This window comes from Rhagoletis pomonella, unplaced genomic scaffold (assembly GCF_013731165.1).
Source record: "Rhagoletis pomonella isolate Grant_MI unplaced genomic scaffold, Rhpom_1.0 Rhpom_scaffold_00006, whole genome shotgun sequence".
Classification (NCBI taxonomy): Eukaryota; Metazoa; Arthropoda; class Insecta; order Diptera; family Tephritidae; genus Rhagoletis; species Rhagoletis pomonella.
This window is the reverse complement of record NW_023458560.1, coordinates 16481410-16495182: the sequence shown is the minus strand read 5'-3', so window position 1 is coordinate 16495182 and position 13773 is coordinate 16481410. Positions and strand designations below refer to the sequence as shown.

The 13773-nt window shown below is 36.4% G+C and overlaps 1 protein-coding gene across 1 annotated transcript in view; it reads left to right on the top strand.

Moving 5' to 3' along the window:
• The window catches only part of LOC118741795 (T-box protein H15-like), a 106216-nt gene extending 92881 nt beyond the window's left edge, over positions 1–13335 (top strand). The window contains exons 3-5 of the mRNA XM_036473769.1: positions 10735–10745; positions 10805–11240; positions 13296–13335. Coding sequence (XP_036329662.1) covers positions 10735–10745; positions 10805–11240; positions 13296–13335 — 487 coding nt within the window. The remainder of the gene's footprint in view (positions 1–10734; positions 10746–10804; positions 11241–13295) is intronic.
• The last annotated feature ends 438 nt before the right edge of the window (positions 13336–13773 follow it).

Genomic DNA, 13773 nt, shown 5'->3' with positions numbered 1-13773 from the left:
CCAAATCGTGGTTGCCTCAACTAAGATTTGGTAACTATGACTAAACCGCGTGTTGAAAGAAAGCTTATCTGCATTAGCAGAGCTTAATAACATCCTTTTATGAACCATACGTTAAGTTGAATGGAATTTGTAGAAATATGCTTCAAAGGAATATTTATTAGTATTAACCAAACCCTTCAACTAAATTAACGATTTGTTACAGCCTAGATGAATATTAGAAGCTTTAATATATTTAGTTATAATTACCAATCGATGGTAATAGTTCCCAATCCTTGGTAACAGTTCCCAAATATTGTCAAAATTCGGGAACTAAATATCTTTAGTTGCCGAAACTAATCCTTTTTCTCAGTGGAACGTTGAATAGCATACAATGTTGCTTTCAAATGAGCCCTATCTCTAACTCTCTCTAAATAAATAAAAAAAACCTACCTGAAAATTCAATTAGTAAAACAGACCGTTACGTTACAAATAGTTTTCCACCGAAAACACATGGATAATTACGAATATAAGGAAATTTAAATTTATTGTGAAAGAAGGTCGAATTTGCTCGAACAAAACTGGATTTTCCCATTCTTTAGCCTGATGGATTCCGCACCAAAAAACTATTTGATATTTTGGACTGTTACATTACATTACAAAATACTGCTGACTTATTTTCATTTAGAAAGTAAATCACTGATTTTTTTGTCGAATATGTACTTTTTTATAACTTCAAGGTAATACAAGGCAAGCGAAGAGTGGCAAGTATAATGCAAAAAAGTGGTGGTCCTTAAATATAAACTACCTTTTAGTTTCATGTTGTGCTTTTTTTAATTTTCATTAATTAAAAGTTGTCTCAGAATTAAGTGAATTTTTATGTTTGAGAGAAGGAGATTCGTGTTAATATTTATGTTGTCCGATACCTTAGAATATGTATGACCCAGATATAATCAAAAATTGTTTACCCTTGGTTTCGTTTTCGGCGATTTGGGCCATATATGCATATGGTATTTACTGTTTGCCAAACTGCCTTTGAAAGTCCGAGTGTTTTGAAAACCTTCTATTACAGCTTCTCAAGGCAAGGTCTTATTGAAAAATCCAGAAACTGCAGCACTTTCTTGACGATTAAATCTTTCAATAACTGTATCCTGGTCGTCGTGCCTATGTAAATATGTACATACAGGCATGGGCTTCTTAAAGGGCATATCAGAACCATAAATTATTATTGTTATTTTTTTATAATTTAATTTTGAAAGAAAACAATGCCAAACCTTCCTTCGGTGTGTTTGCCAGAGTGTTCTAAACAATTACGGGGCTAGCTACTCTTTGTAGCGAAGCGCCTCTGGCAAAGGAGTTGGATGTTAATGTGGTGCTCAGAAAAAGAGAAAAGCTCATATGTAAAAAGTGCTGATTGGTCACAAAATTATCACAGATGTACGAATTTTTTGAGTTTGTTAACTGATTTTGAATTATATCAGCTGATATTTTATTTATAATTAACAGTTTATTAAAAAAAAAATTAAAATGATTATAAAAACAAATGAGGTTGTTCACACTTGCCTGGTTATTAGGTTATCTGGTTAAAAATTACTATTGTGTAGTGTATTTTATTGTTGTAAACTGAATAAAAAATATATCCACATAACCTGATAACTATTTAGGTAAGTGTGAACAACCTAAGTATTTTTCCATACTTTCGCGAGAAACTGCACCTTCGTTATAGACTTTTATCTATCATAAATATATGTGACCTGGTCTACGAAAAGGGAGCTTACGTGCGAAAACTAGTTTTCTGTGAAAAAGCTGTTAAAAGTAAGCAACTCGTTTCGTCAGTTTCTCATTATCTCGTTAATTGTTCTCCGCGCCGGACGTCCAGTAAGTGTTGTTGTTGGTCCAGTAAGTGTTGTTGTTGGTCGGAATATTATTATAGTTATTTTATATATTATTATATTATTATTTTATATATTATTATATATTATTTTTACTCTTCTTTCTCTACATTTTTAGTACACTTCTAAGCAAGTTAGGATTTTCTGCTTTTCACCACGTGAAAAAGCATCTCATCTTCCATCCGAATCAACCAAAAAGTGAAAATTGATTTTTTGACACCTAAGCCCCCTTTCCGTAGACCAGGTCACATATTATGATTCGTGCTGATTATTTTTGACTCTATATATTGAAGAAACCCTACATGGAAAACTCTCCGGGGTTTTCTTTCGAAGGCCCTGTGTACAGACCTATGACACGGGAAACGTTCAACCGGAAATCTCGTAAATGTTTGTATACAAGTATGTGCCGTATGTCGTCAAAAGAGAGGGGTTTTTAAAAGAGTCTTTGTTTTCATTATTTTTAAGTAGCGGGTTCCAAACCCTGCGCGCAGTCCAAACCCTGCGCACAGCTGGTAAAGGAGTGGTTTCTTAACCGAATACACGTTTATATAGCGAGTCGCTTGCTCCAATACAGACGTCCGCTTGCGCACCTACTGGTGAACAGATGCTGCAGACTTCAGTGAGCCCTCAAACCGAAGAAGTTGGAGTAGCCCCTCCGAAGCTCCCTCACTTTCTGCCATGACCCATGTCTCCACTCGTCCATCTCGCACATGGGTCACTGATGTTGCCCAGAGTGCGTAAACGAGGACGCAAGACTCGGGATTGAGTACAGAAATGCAACTATAACTGCTTTTAATGTATTCAACTCGGAACCCGCTGGTGGTAGCAGAGGAAGGAGAAGGCCCCACTGCGATGGAAAGACCAAGCGGGTAAGCACTTTGCTTCACTTTGCATTTCCAGTTGGTGTCAGCTGGCAAAGAAAAGAAACGAGTGATGTGCTTTGTTGAACTCGGCCAATATTTTTTTTAGGAAATACAATCTTCATACTTACATCCAATATCCTTTTACTATTTTGTCTAGGTCAGTCTCGTAGAATCAGATGACACTCAATCCAATAGTCCAATTCCTCCTAGAGCGAAATGACCATATCTACAAACATATGCACATATGTATGTATGTACATTTACATCTGAACAACAACATCCAGTATATATTTACATGCGTAAATGTATAGATAAACATGTATTCATTTCATTGAATATTATGACTATTTAAACAAATGTTTAATTATATGCAGTGGCGGATCCAGCGGGGGGTTTGGGTGTTAAACTCCGCCACTGACTGACACGTAGTTTAACCCCCAAAACACCCGCGCTGGATCCGCCCCTGGTTATATGTATGCACATTGGTTCATTGGCATCATAAAGAAAAAATTGCATTTATACAAATACATATGTATCTACTGTTGCATTTGAATTAAAATGCTCATTCTACATGCCACAAAGTGCCAACATCCGCTAGTCAATCAGACATCTGTTAATAAAAAACCACAAAAAAACAACAACAAAAGAGATAGCAGCAAATACACAAAAGTCAACAGCGCACACATACATATGTACCTACACTTTCCACACACTAAACACAAACGCTCATATGCATGTGTAACGGCATACATTGGCAGGTAGATATTTAGTAAAACTAGTCGAGATATCTTGCGAAGCAGCGGGTAATATATATAGCCACTGCTGAGTGGATCGAAACTGCAGGCCAACAACCCAACAGGCCGCAGAGACAAGCGGCCCCGATAGCTGAATGCAATGTTGGCTGCTGACCGCCGTCGCGATTTTCTGCCTTGATTTTTTATTTGAAATTCAATGACTTTTTTTGAGTTGTTTTCCTTAATAATATATTAAAAGTTTCTCAAAATATTGTTTATTTTTACTTCTCCGCAGTCGCACAGAACAAATTAAAATTATAATTTAAACGTGCCATAAACAATTGGGTGGGCAAAATCTCATAATTATGCTAATGATTTTTTAGCAAATATGTTGAATTTTATTATTTGAGCTATCAGCGTATTTAAATAGAGAATTTATGTGCTAGGTGTACATAAACCTCCAAGCATGTTGTAGAAAAGCAAAAACTGGAAACAAAATATTGGCTGTTAATATTTCTTTACTTTTTGATTTTGCTTGGAGCGCTTATGTTGTTGCTGTTGCTGTGGGTTTCAAATCGTTTTGTTCAATGCAAATATGAATATTATAAAATTATAAATATTTATATGCGCATACATACATATGTACATATGTATTTATTTATGTGCATAAAGTGGCTGATTAGCTTATTAATTAATGTTAAAATTTAATTTAAACATACATTCGCACATATTGACTCTGGACCATTAGTATTTCATATGCTCATTCAGCATTTTAACACCTCTCGATTAGAAACTAAAATTATATTCATAATAAACTTTAATTTGTTAATATTTGGGCGCTTGTTTTTTGTGCAAAGCGAAAGCAGCGAATCTTGGCGGCATTTCTTTGGTATTTCCTTGAAAAATTATGTGCTGATTGTAAATTATTCTATTAAATGGAGCTAATTAAATGCGATTTGCTTCTCTACAAATACAATAGCCATAACATGCGAGAAAGTAAATGCGAAAAAAGTATGTTTAGAAAAATAGCTATAAAAAAGACGACACTCCCAATAAATGACTGATTAATCTGCTTGGAAGAAAATTAAAATCATGCAACAACTTCTTTTATTTGCATCTCCTTTTCTTTTACAACCTTGGAAAAATTTTTGTTTACCAAACCAGCTACTACATAAAAGGGTTTGAAGCCAGACAAATGAAATTTTATATTTTAAGCATTACTTTGAGTCTAAAAACAGATCTTTAACGCCATCTTTAAATAAAAAAAGCTTCATATAGAATTTTATGGGCCCATATTCTCCCAACTGGCATGTATCGATTTAAAATTTTTCTCCTCTAATCACAGCGAACTGATTTTCAATTTCTACTCTGCTCTAATTTATCATGTTTAACTTAATATAGAAAAGCCCCATCTCACATTGTCGCTGAAATGCAAAAAAGCTGTAACTAAAATTTGTTATTGCATAAAATAACGTGGAGACATATAATTCGATGAAATGCACCATAATCAATGAAAAAGTGAAATTTGGATTTTTATTTAGGAACGGCTTTTTGTATATAAGCAGCGAGGTGAGATAGGGCAAAAAAAATTATTTCAATGTGACATTCCAAGCCGTGAGGCGAACACAAAAATCAAACCAGTTGTTTTAATGAAAATTCTTCCCATCATCTTCTCACCCTGCCGGAAGAAGCAATCAACGCCAAAGGCAATGCGAAAAATCGTTCCGAAATAATGCTAAACTCTGTTTGACTCATGCTACAGCTTTCGGTGATAAACATTACGAGGGTTGCTATTTATATTTCAGGGCTTGAGCACTTCTACTAAATGCACTCAGAATGGTTTGATGTGTGAGCTGTAATAGTGTGATTTTTACAGTGGTTTTAAAAATTATCTCGGCAAAAAGAGGAACTGAACAGTGAACATTTTCTTGTGAATATTTTTCACAATCTACGACGTGGATTAAAAAGACAAGAATGCGTCAACCATCCCTTAACACCATAAATTTTCTCGTGGTCGCTGTTCGCTCACCGACGAATTCCGTGAAAGGTAGTCCAAAATCAGTTGGCGTTCCATAAAATATCGATGCTGCGCGCGAAATGATTGAGCAAGAGATCGTCATGTCACATACCACGAGATTTAGGCCCTTCGTACAAGCAAAGATATTTCTCCAACAAAAAAACTAATTTATTATTCTCTAATTGATCCGCCGACAGGTGGCGTGCAACTGGTATCGGCGACGAATGAGCAAATTGTCGGCGACGTGTGCCTGTGCACTATGGTTTGGCGACAACTATTTGGTGGTCAGAAGTCCAGAAGTAACCAAATTCATTTGAAACTTGCTGCTTGGGAGTTTTCAATTTAACATGGGGGACCCAATATGGCCACCAACCTTTTTTTTTTTTTTGTTTTCATCAAAAACTTTTATTTAAGGAGGTTTTGGAGGTCGCTGATTTTGAATCCGCTGTCAGATTTTTAGAATTTCAGTTCAAAATAGTATACCAGATTTTTGCTATATATTTTTCCTAATCATAGGTGCTTCAAATAAAAACTGTTTCTTTTGGCGAACTCCATTGAGAAGAGGAAAACGACATGAATTTAAATATGCCCTAATTATCTCTATTTCTGTAGTAACCTCTTTTTAAATGATAGCATTTCATTCATTTGTTTGAAAATATAAAAAAAATCAAGAGAAGTTGTAATTTTTGTCTACGGAAACTTTTATTTCACGCATAATTCATTTACACTAGTCACAAGGGAATGTCCCACCAGTCAAAATTATAGATATTTTTTAATATTTCTACGAAGTTTATATAAACATCATTTTTATTGAAAGCGAAAACGTATAATTCATATTTTAAAACACAAAAACATCGTTCGTGAAGATTAAGTGCTTTGGCTAAAATTCTTTTTTGAGTGCACAAGGGCAAAATAGGGTTCTCGTCAGTGTCCCACCAATCACATTCATTCAAATGATAGTTACATAAAACTTAGAAATCGTTTGGTATTTTTGTTAAAGCAATTTTATACTTTAGTTATCGTTCTGTTAAAAAATATCATTCGCTGTTGTATAAGTTCTGACGACATAGTTATAATTCAAAATTGATCACATTCTGGAGTAAAATGTCCCACCAGTCAAAATGGAATGGCCAATTTATATTTTATTGGTAAAAATTTGTACTTAAGTATTTATTTGAAAAAAAAAACACTAGCGCAACAAGTATATTTTCATTTCATATTACTTATAGCTAGGCTAAGTATCAAGCTAAAAAAAAAATACGTTACGTACAAGTTTAAACAAAAAATCCAAAAATGCATTTTTCACCTATGTACTTGCATATCATTCATGCTCTTTCTTTTATGTAGGTGTTATATTCTTCGGAGAGCACCCCTTTAATATTATTTTGCAGCAAAAAGTTTAAAACGGCGTTTGTTTGCATCTCAGCTGACTGCTTCTTTTGAAATATCGAAAAGCACGGCAAAATACACGTAGGAGTTTTCTAAGAAAAAAAAGCAAGAAAGTGCAACATTATTCTCAGCCTAAAAACTTTAAATTGAATATTTGTATTGCCCACAAAGCTTGAAGACCACCAAATGAAACCAATTTTTTATAGCTCTACTTAAATTGTAATATTATTACTTAAATTAGAGCCCATTTTCAAAATTAATTTTATTTTATTTTGCATGCTATATGTTAGTTTTCTTTTTTGTTGATCACACAAATGTTACCTTCATTAATCATTTCCATTCTCTTTTTTGAAGTGCCTTTAGCACTCGAAGACTTATTCCAATTCGAACCACAAGAATGCTGACTCCGAAAGAAAGAAATATGTAAACTTTTTTATAGGAATGCCAAATTTAACAGCTGATATCTCAACGGGAAAACTCTTTCAGAAAATAATGTGTATGCACTTTTTTACTCTAGAGCATTAGTTTAGTGAGTGGACAAAAAAAAAATTATTTATTGATATTTTAAAAAATGACTTTTGGCCAGCAAATAGTAGCTGCCACACCATAGTGTTGTGTACGAATCTCTACGAATTTGTATTGCGGTAGTCGCTTAAAGACTAAAATCGTCGGGTATGGTTTGCGTAGTCTTGTGTACGAAGCGCTATAGGTATTCTCGGGCATTAGTATGACGATCATCAATAAGATTTTGCATGATCACCTTGTGGTAAAAAAGATGTGTTCGCGTTGTATCCCATACAATTAAAAAAAAACGCTCCAAAATAAGCTCGTGTGTATTGATTCGAAAATTGGCTCCAACGGATCCAAACGTGTATTGATCACCATTGACCATTTTTAGAAATAATAAAACCATTTTCCGCCACAAATAATCTTGAATAAAATGGCTATATTTAGAAAGCTTTCCCTCTCTCGTAAAATTTTTAAAGATGGACTCAGAAACTTTTCCTTTATCACTGGCAATCTTATTTCAAGAGGTTCAAAAGACAGCACGTATAAAAAAAAGCATCGAGAGCAAGGACAATAGATCAAAATAATCTTCGAATTCCTTCTAATTGGCGAACTCTTTTGTTTTTAAACTAGGGAGTTGTTACCTTTAAACGCAATATGTTGGTGAAAAACGACAGTTAGTCTTAAAAGAAATGAAAGATGTGGAGTTAAACGGTGAGAAATGCGTTGCGATAGGTACTAACTAGGTTGATTGACTTGGTTTTTCCAAATCGGTTTCCCCCGTTTTTTTTTTATATCTATAGGCGGTTTTTTTAAATCATGATTTTTCGAATATCAACTAAACCGGACTTTCTTATTGAACAAACTGGGTTTTTTCACTTACAACTAAGGACTTGGCTACGGCGGCAAGCATAGTCGTAGCCAGGTAGGAGTAGAGGGAGGGTCGAGGGAGGTCGAAATAATCGAACACCCTGAGACGACATGCTTCTCTCATAGGTTGGATAACCCCATTTCGTAATCCTAATCATAATCATGCACCATTATTCAATTAACTGTCGTCCTTGCAGAATTCGCATGGCCACCGATAAAAGCGCATAAGTGAAGGGAAATGCAGCGAAGGCGTCAAATTTGGTCAGCGTGCGTTTTTAATTTCTTATTGGTGTTTTCTGCTTCAATGATATTTTAATATTAACGTAGCCACTAAGTGTGACTTTTCAAACATATCGTTCTTCCGAAGGCATTAGACGCCGAAAGACTCACCATTTGAGGAACCCATGTAGAAATTTTCCAAATGCCACAAAGTTAGTTACAAAATTGGAAAAAAAAACAGAACTTGCCCTCGCCAAAGTAATCAAAACAATCATCCTTCCCAAAGTATGAAGAGTACCATAAAGTTCCTGCATAAATACCATACAAGAGAAGAATTGAAGACGTGGTATTCCAAAGACGTTCTGAAAAGTATCAATTTCTGTTTGCTGTTACCAAAGCTCAACATAGAACGTTCCTGTGAAATTTTGCAAGGCAATGAAGAAAAATACAAATTTAGGGTTTAAAGTGAAACTAGGGCTTTGAAAACAACAATGGAGGCTGCAAATTTTATCTGTATTTATGACAATTATTAGTGTTTCGAAAAAGTACTCAGGCATAACATCGAGAAAAAGTCCAAGAAAGGATCAGTAGGCGAGCTTTTGGGAAAACATGTATGGTCAGGATGCTCTTTTTGTCTGTCGTCTTGAAGACAAATCCTGGAGATATTTGCATACTTTTTCCTATTTCATTACTTCTTAGTTAGTTTCTGCTCTAACGGTCCTCAACACAAATAAATAAATAGTCGAGCTAAAAGCTTATGCAAATGGCTTACTTTTTTCTCAATTAAAAAAACTGTTAACAACGCAAATAACAAATCATTGAAATACCTACAAATCAACAACAACAGAAAATTGTGCTCTTTTGAACGTAGGTATACTTTTTTTAATCTAATCTAATGCATTACAATAGAGTCGGAATTGTAATGCTCTCACCCCTACTGTTTTATTCTGAAATCAAAAAATATTTAGAGGTCGTTCAAAGCGCTCAAAGTTTTCAATGTATTTTTATATGGCAAAAATAAATTTTTTCGTAGAAATGGTATAGAATTCTTGAAAGTCAATATTTTTCGATCGGAAAACTCTGGTTCTTTTCAGGAGACTTCCAATAACAATACCCAATTGTTTATTTAGCCATTTTTTAATACTAACGGTTTTTAATTGGTCACCCCATTGCATTTTTCGAGGTTTTTGGCGGACCTATAAATTATAGTTGCAATGAAAAAATGGTTAAATAAGCAATTGGGTATTATTGTGGGGAATCTCCTGCAAATAAAGAGAGGTCTCTGGTAGAAAAATATTGATTTTTAACTATTCTATACCATATCTACGAAAAGTTGTTTTCCCTCATATAAAATACATGGAAAACTTTGGGCGCTTTGAGCGACCTCTAAATATTTTTTTTATTTCAAAACAATCCTAGGGGGTGAGAGCATACAAGTTCCGACTTTACTTTTTCATATGCATTTTTGGACCACCCTAATGTACAACACATATTTCCTGTACACATATGACATATACATACATATGTGCACCAAGCGACCAGATTGCTATTGCCACTGCATATGTACTTGCAGTTGCAACACGCGCATAACAAAACAAAACAAAAAAAAACAAAAAATGACAACAATAATTATCGTAAAGTTGGCTTGGCTTATTTTGTTTTTGCTGCTGCCACTGTATGCACTGTATACTATGTATGCAGCTATTTGTGATTTTTGTTGTTTTTTTGTCGTTGCCGCTGCATTTAGCACAATTATAAATAATTGAATTTTATATGACAGCAACAAGTGCAGTTGTTGGCTTGAAATGTTGCTACACTTGACAATTTACTAAGTAATTAAAGTCGAGTAATCATTACTTGACGGCGCACATTTTTCGCTGCTGTGCCGTAAAATAAAGCAAAATACAAGAAAAAGTGTGAAAATTAAACGATTAGGTTAATGTGAAATTTTCAAGCGCAACGGAAATAAATTATCAAGTAATGTGTAATATGGCTGCACAAATACAAAGACTTATACATATATTTACAAACACATTCATAAACATTGTTACTGGTGCTAAATAATTACAATTAATTTGCGTTGGCATTATAAAGCAGCAGCAATAAATTTCACTCTTTTTTAGCAGCTATTTCGCGAACGCGCGTCAACATGTTGCAGCAACATTGTATACATCTATCACAACTGAACGGAATTTGCTACATATTTTAAATGACAACATACTTATTGTAGTTTTTAACCTACTTTCTTGACCTAGTTGCCATTTCAGATGCCTCTGTCGTATTCACATCTAATTTTTCTGCTCTTCTCTTCTCTCCCACCTCTCACCCATTGCATAGGTCCCATCTCCGTGGAAGATGAAGTGGATGTTGATGTGGTTGATTGCAGCGATTCAGAAGAACCACCACCGGCCAAGGTGCGCCGCCTACATCACAACAATAGTCACCATCATGGCCACAGCCACAGTCACAGCAATAACAACAACAACAACAACAACAACAATAGTAATAGTCATAACCACAATAATAGCAGCTCATCGCAGAATCATCTGAATAGCAGTACAACCAGCAGTCAGGGTCGTTCTACACCTCCCCAATCGCCCGGCACCGACACGGAGGAACGTCTCACACCCGAGCCGCCGCAGAAGACGCCGAAAATTGTGGGCTCCTGCAATTGTGATGAACTGAAGCCGGTGCAATGTCATTTGGAGACAAAAGAATTGTGGGATCGCTTTCATGAGCTGGGCACCGAGATGATTATCACCAAAACCGGCAGGTATGTACACAGGCCAAATAAATATTTGAATACATACATAAGTACGTGTAGTAAAAAAGTAGAAATAGTTTATTCCCTATGAAAGTGCATATGTGTGTATGTGAGGCGTAAGCGTAGGGGCAGCTGCGAGTTGGTTGGTTGGTTGTGCCGCGCCGTTGGTTGGTGGCAGGGATATTTGGTGTTGCAGACGGTCTGTTTGCCATTGACAATGCCACTTACATACATTTATATATATATATATATATATGTATGTATGTAAGCTAGAGTCCGCTGATCGCTGATGTTGCATGTGCTTTGGCCAAACATGCAAATGTGGCATTAGTGCGGTTTTTATGCCGCACACGTCAGATGAAACGTCGGAGCGACGGCGATTGCACCACTAGCTGCAAGCATGCGACATTCAGTCTACTTGCCGCACGGCGACGTCATGTAGCGTTCGTGGCAATAAACACTCCACTAGATATTTTTTTTGTTTTTTTTTTCTTTTGTTTTTCGATTCCCCGCAATTGCGTCGCACTCATTTTAGAGGGGGGCAAATTAAACTCTTTCTTTCGGTCTATAACATTTATTTGTAATTGTATTTCTTTTTACTTTTGCATTATTTTATAACAAATTACCTTGTAATGTGAGTAGATTAACGGCAGCGGATAACAGACAAAACAAAACAAAACAAAAACAATAAGAAATACAAATACGCTTAAAACGTAACGACAGCAAAATTAGAATAAAAAAGTGATATGCGACGGCAGGTTTGCATGTGGCAATACATTTTAATCCTTTTCTCTTTCAAATTAATACACAAACAGCAAATACGAGTAACAGCGTCGAGAAAATTACGGCAAGGACACACCGCTGTGTGTTAAATGGCGCGCTAAAACCATATTTCTTGTTAAACACTTTCGCGGTGGGAAGAAGATGTGCCCCGAAGGTGTCTGAGGGTGGGAAAAAATGCTTTCGAAAGAGTTAGAAAACTAAGCAATTTTTGTTAGAAAATGTTGGAGAATTTTGTTGTATTTTCTAGTTTTTAGTATTACCAACCTGGTATTAAAATTATCGTCTAGTTATTTGAATAGCATGAACTCTGCGAGAACTCGTACTCGAATACCAGCGAAAACGTTTTGGTACTTAATAAATTTTTAGTAGAACCCCCAGTCGATGATGATGGAGTCGATGTTCCACCACTATATGACTATACGAATAGCAATAGCACGCTTGAAAAACAATAAAGCTGCTGGAGCTGACAGCCTGCCAGCTGAGCTATTCAAGTACGGCGGTATATGCGTCAACTGTTATGCAGAATATGGTCAGATGAACGCATTCCCGACGACTGGAATTTAAGAGTGCTCTGCCCAATCCACAAGAAAGGCAACCCCGCCAAACGCATCAACTAACGCGGGATCAGCCTTCTAAGCATAGGTTACAAGGTTTTATCGAGTGTATTGTGTGAAATACTGAAGCCCTCCGTCAACGAACTGATTGGACCTTATCAGTGTAGATTTAGACCTGGCAAATCCACCATAGGTCAGGTATACACAATACATCAAATCGTGGAAAAGACCTGCGAGAAAAGGATCGACACTCACCACCTATTTTTCGACTTCAAATCCGCTTTCGATAACACTAAAAGGAGTCGCCTACGCCGCGATGTCTGAATTCGGCATCCCCGCGAAACTGATACGGCTGTGTAAAATGACGTTGAGAAATACCACCAGCTCCGTTAGAATTGGGAAAGACCTCTCCGAGCCGTTTGCTACCAAACTAATGTTAGAGAAGAACAATTTGTTACAAGAGCGTGCAATTGCTGGCGTACGCCGATGACATCGACATCATCGCTAACAAGAACCGCGAAGTCTTTTCTGCGTTTTCCAAGCTGGATAAGGATGCAAAGCGATTGGGTCTGGTGGTCAACGAGAACAAGACGAAGTATCTCCTGTCATCAAACAAATAGTCAGCGCATTCGCGCCTAGACACCTACATCACTGTTGACAGTTATAATTTCGGTTCCGTTTACTTGGGAACCGGCATTAACACCGATAATTATTACAATAATTACAGCATAGAAATTCAACGCAGAATCACTATTGCCAACAAGTGATACTTTGGACCGAGTAGGAAATTCAGGAGTAAAGTCCTCTCTCGACGTACGAAAACCACACTCTATAAGTCACTCTTCATGCCCGTGCTGATATATGGCGCAGAAGCATGGACAATGACAACATCTGATTAGGCGGCTCTTGGAGTATTCCACAGAAAAATTTTACCACAGACGGTTTAACGATGGGCTGTATGAGTTTTACAACGGCATAACGACGAATTAAAATACAACGGCCCCGCGGGCTCGGCCGTGTCGTTCAAATGGATTCCGCTTTGAAAGTTTTCAGCTCGGAAGCCGCTGGTAGTAGCCGAGGAAGAGGGAGGCTTCCACTGCGATGAAGAAGGACTTGGGATTTCCAATTGGCGTCAATTGGCACAGAAGAGAAACAGCTGGCGTGCTTTGTTGAACTCGACAAAAACCGCTTAGGCGGTTACAACG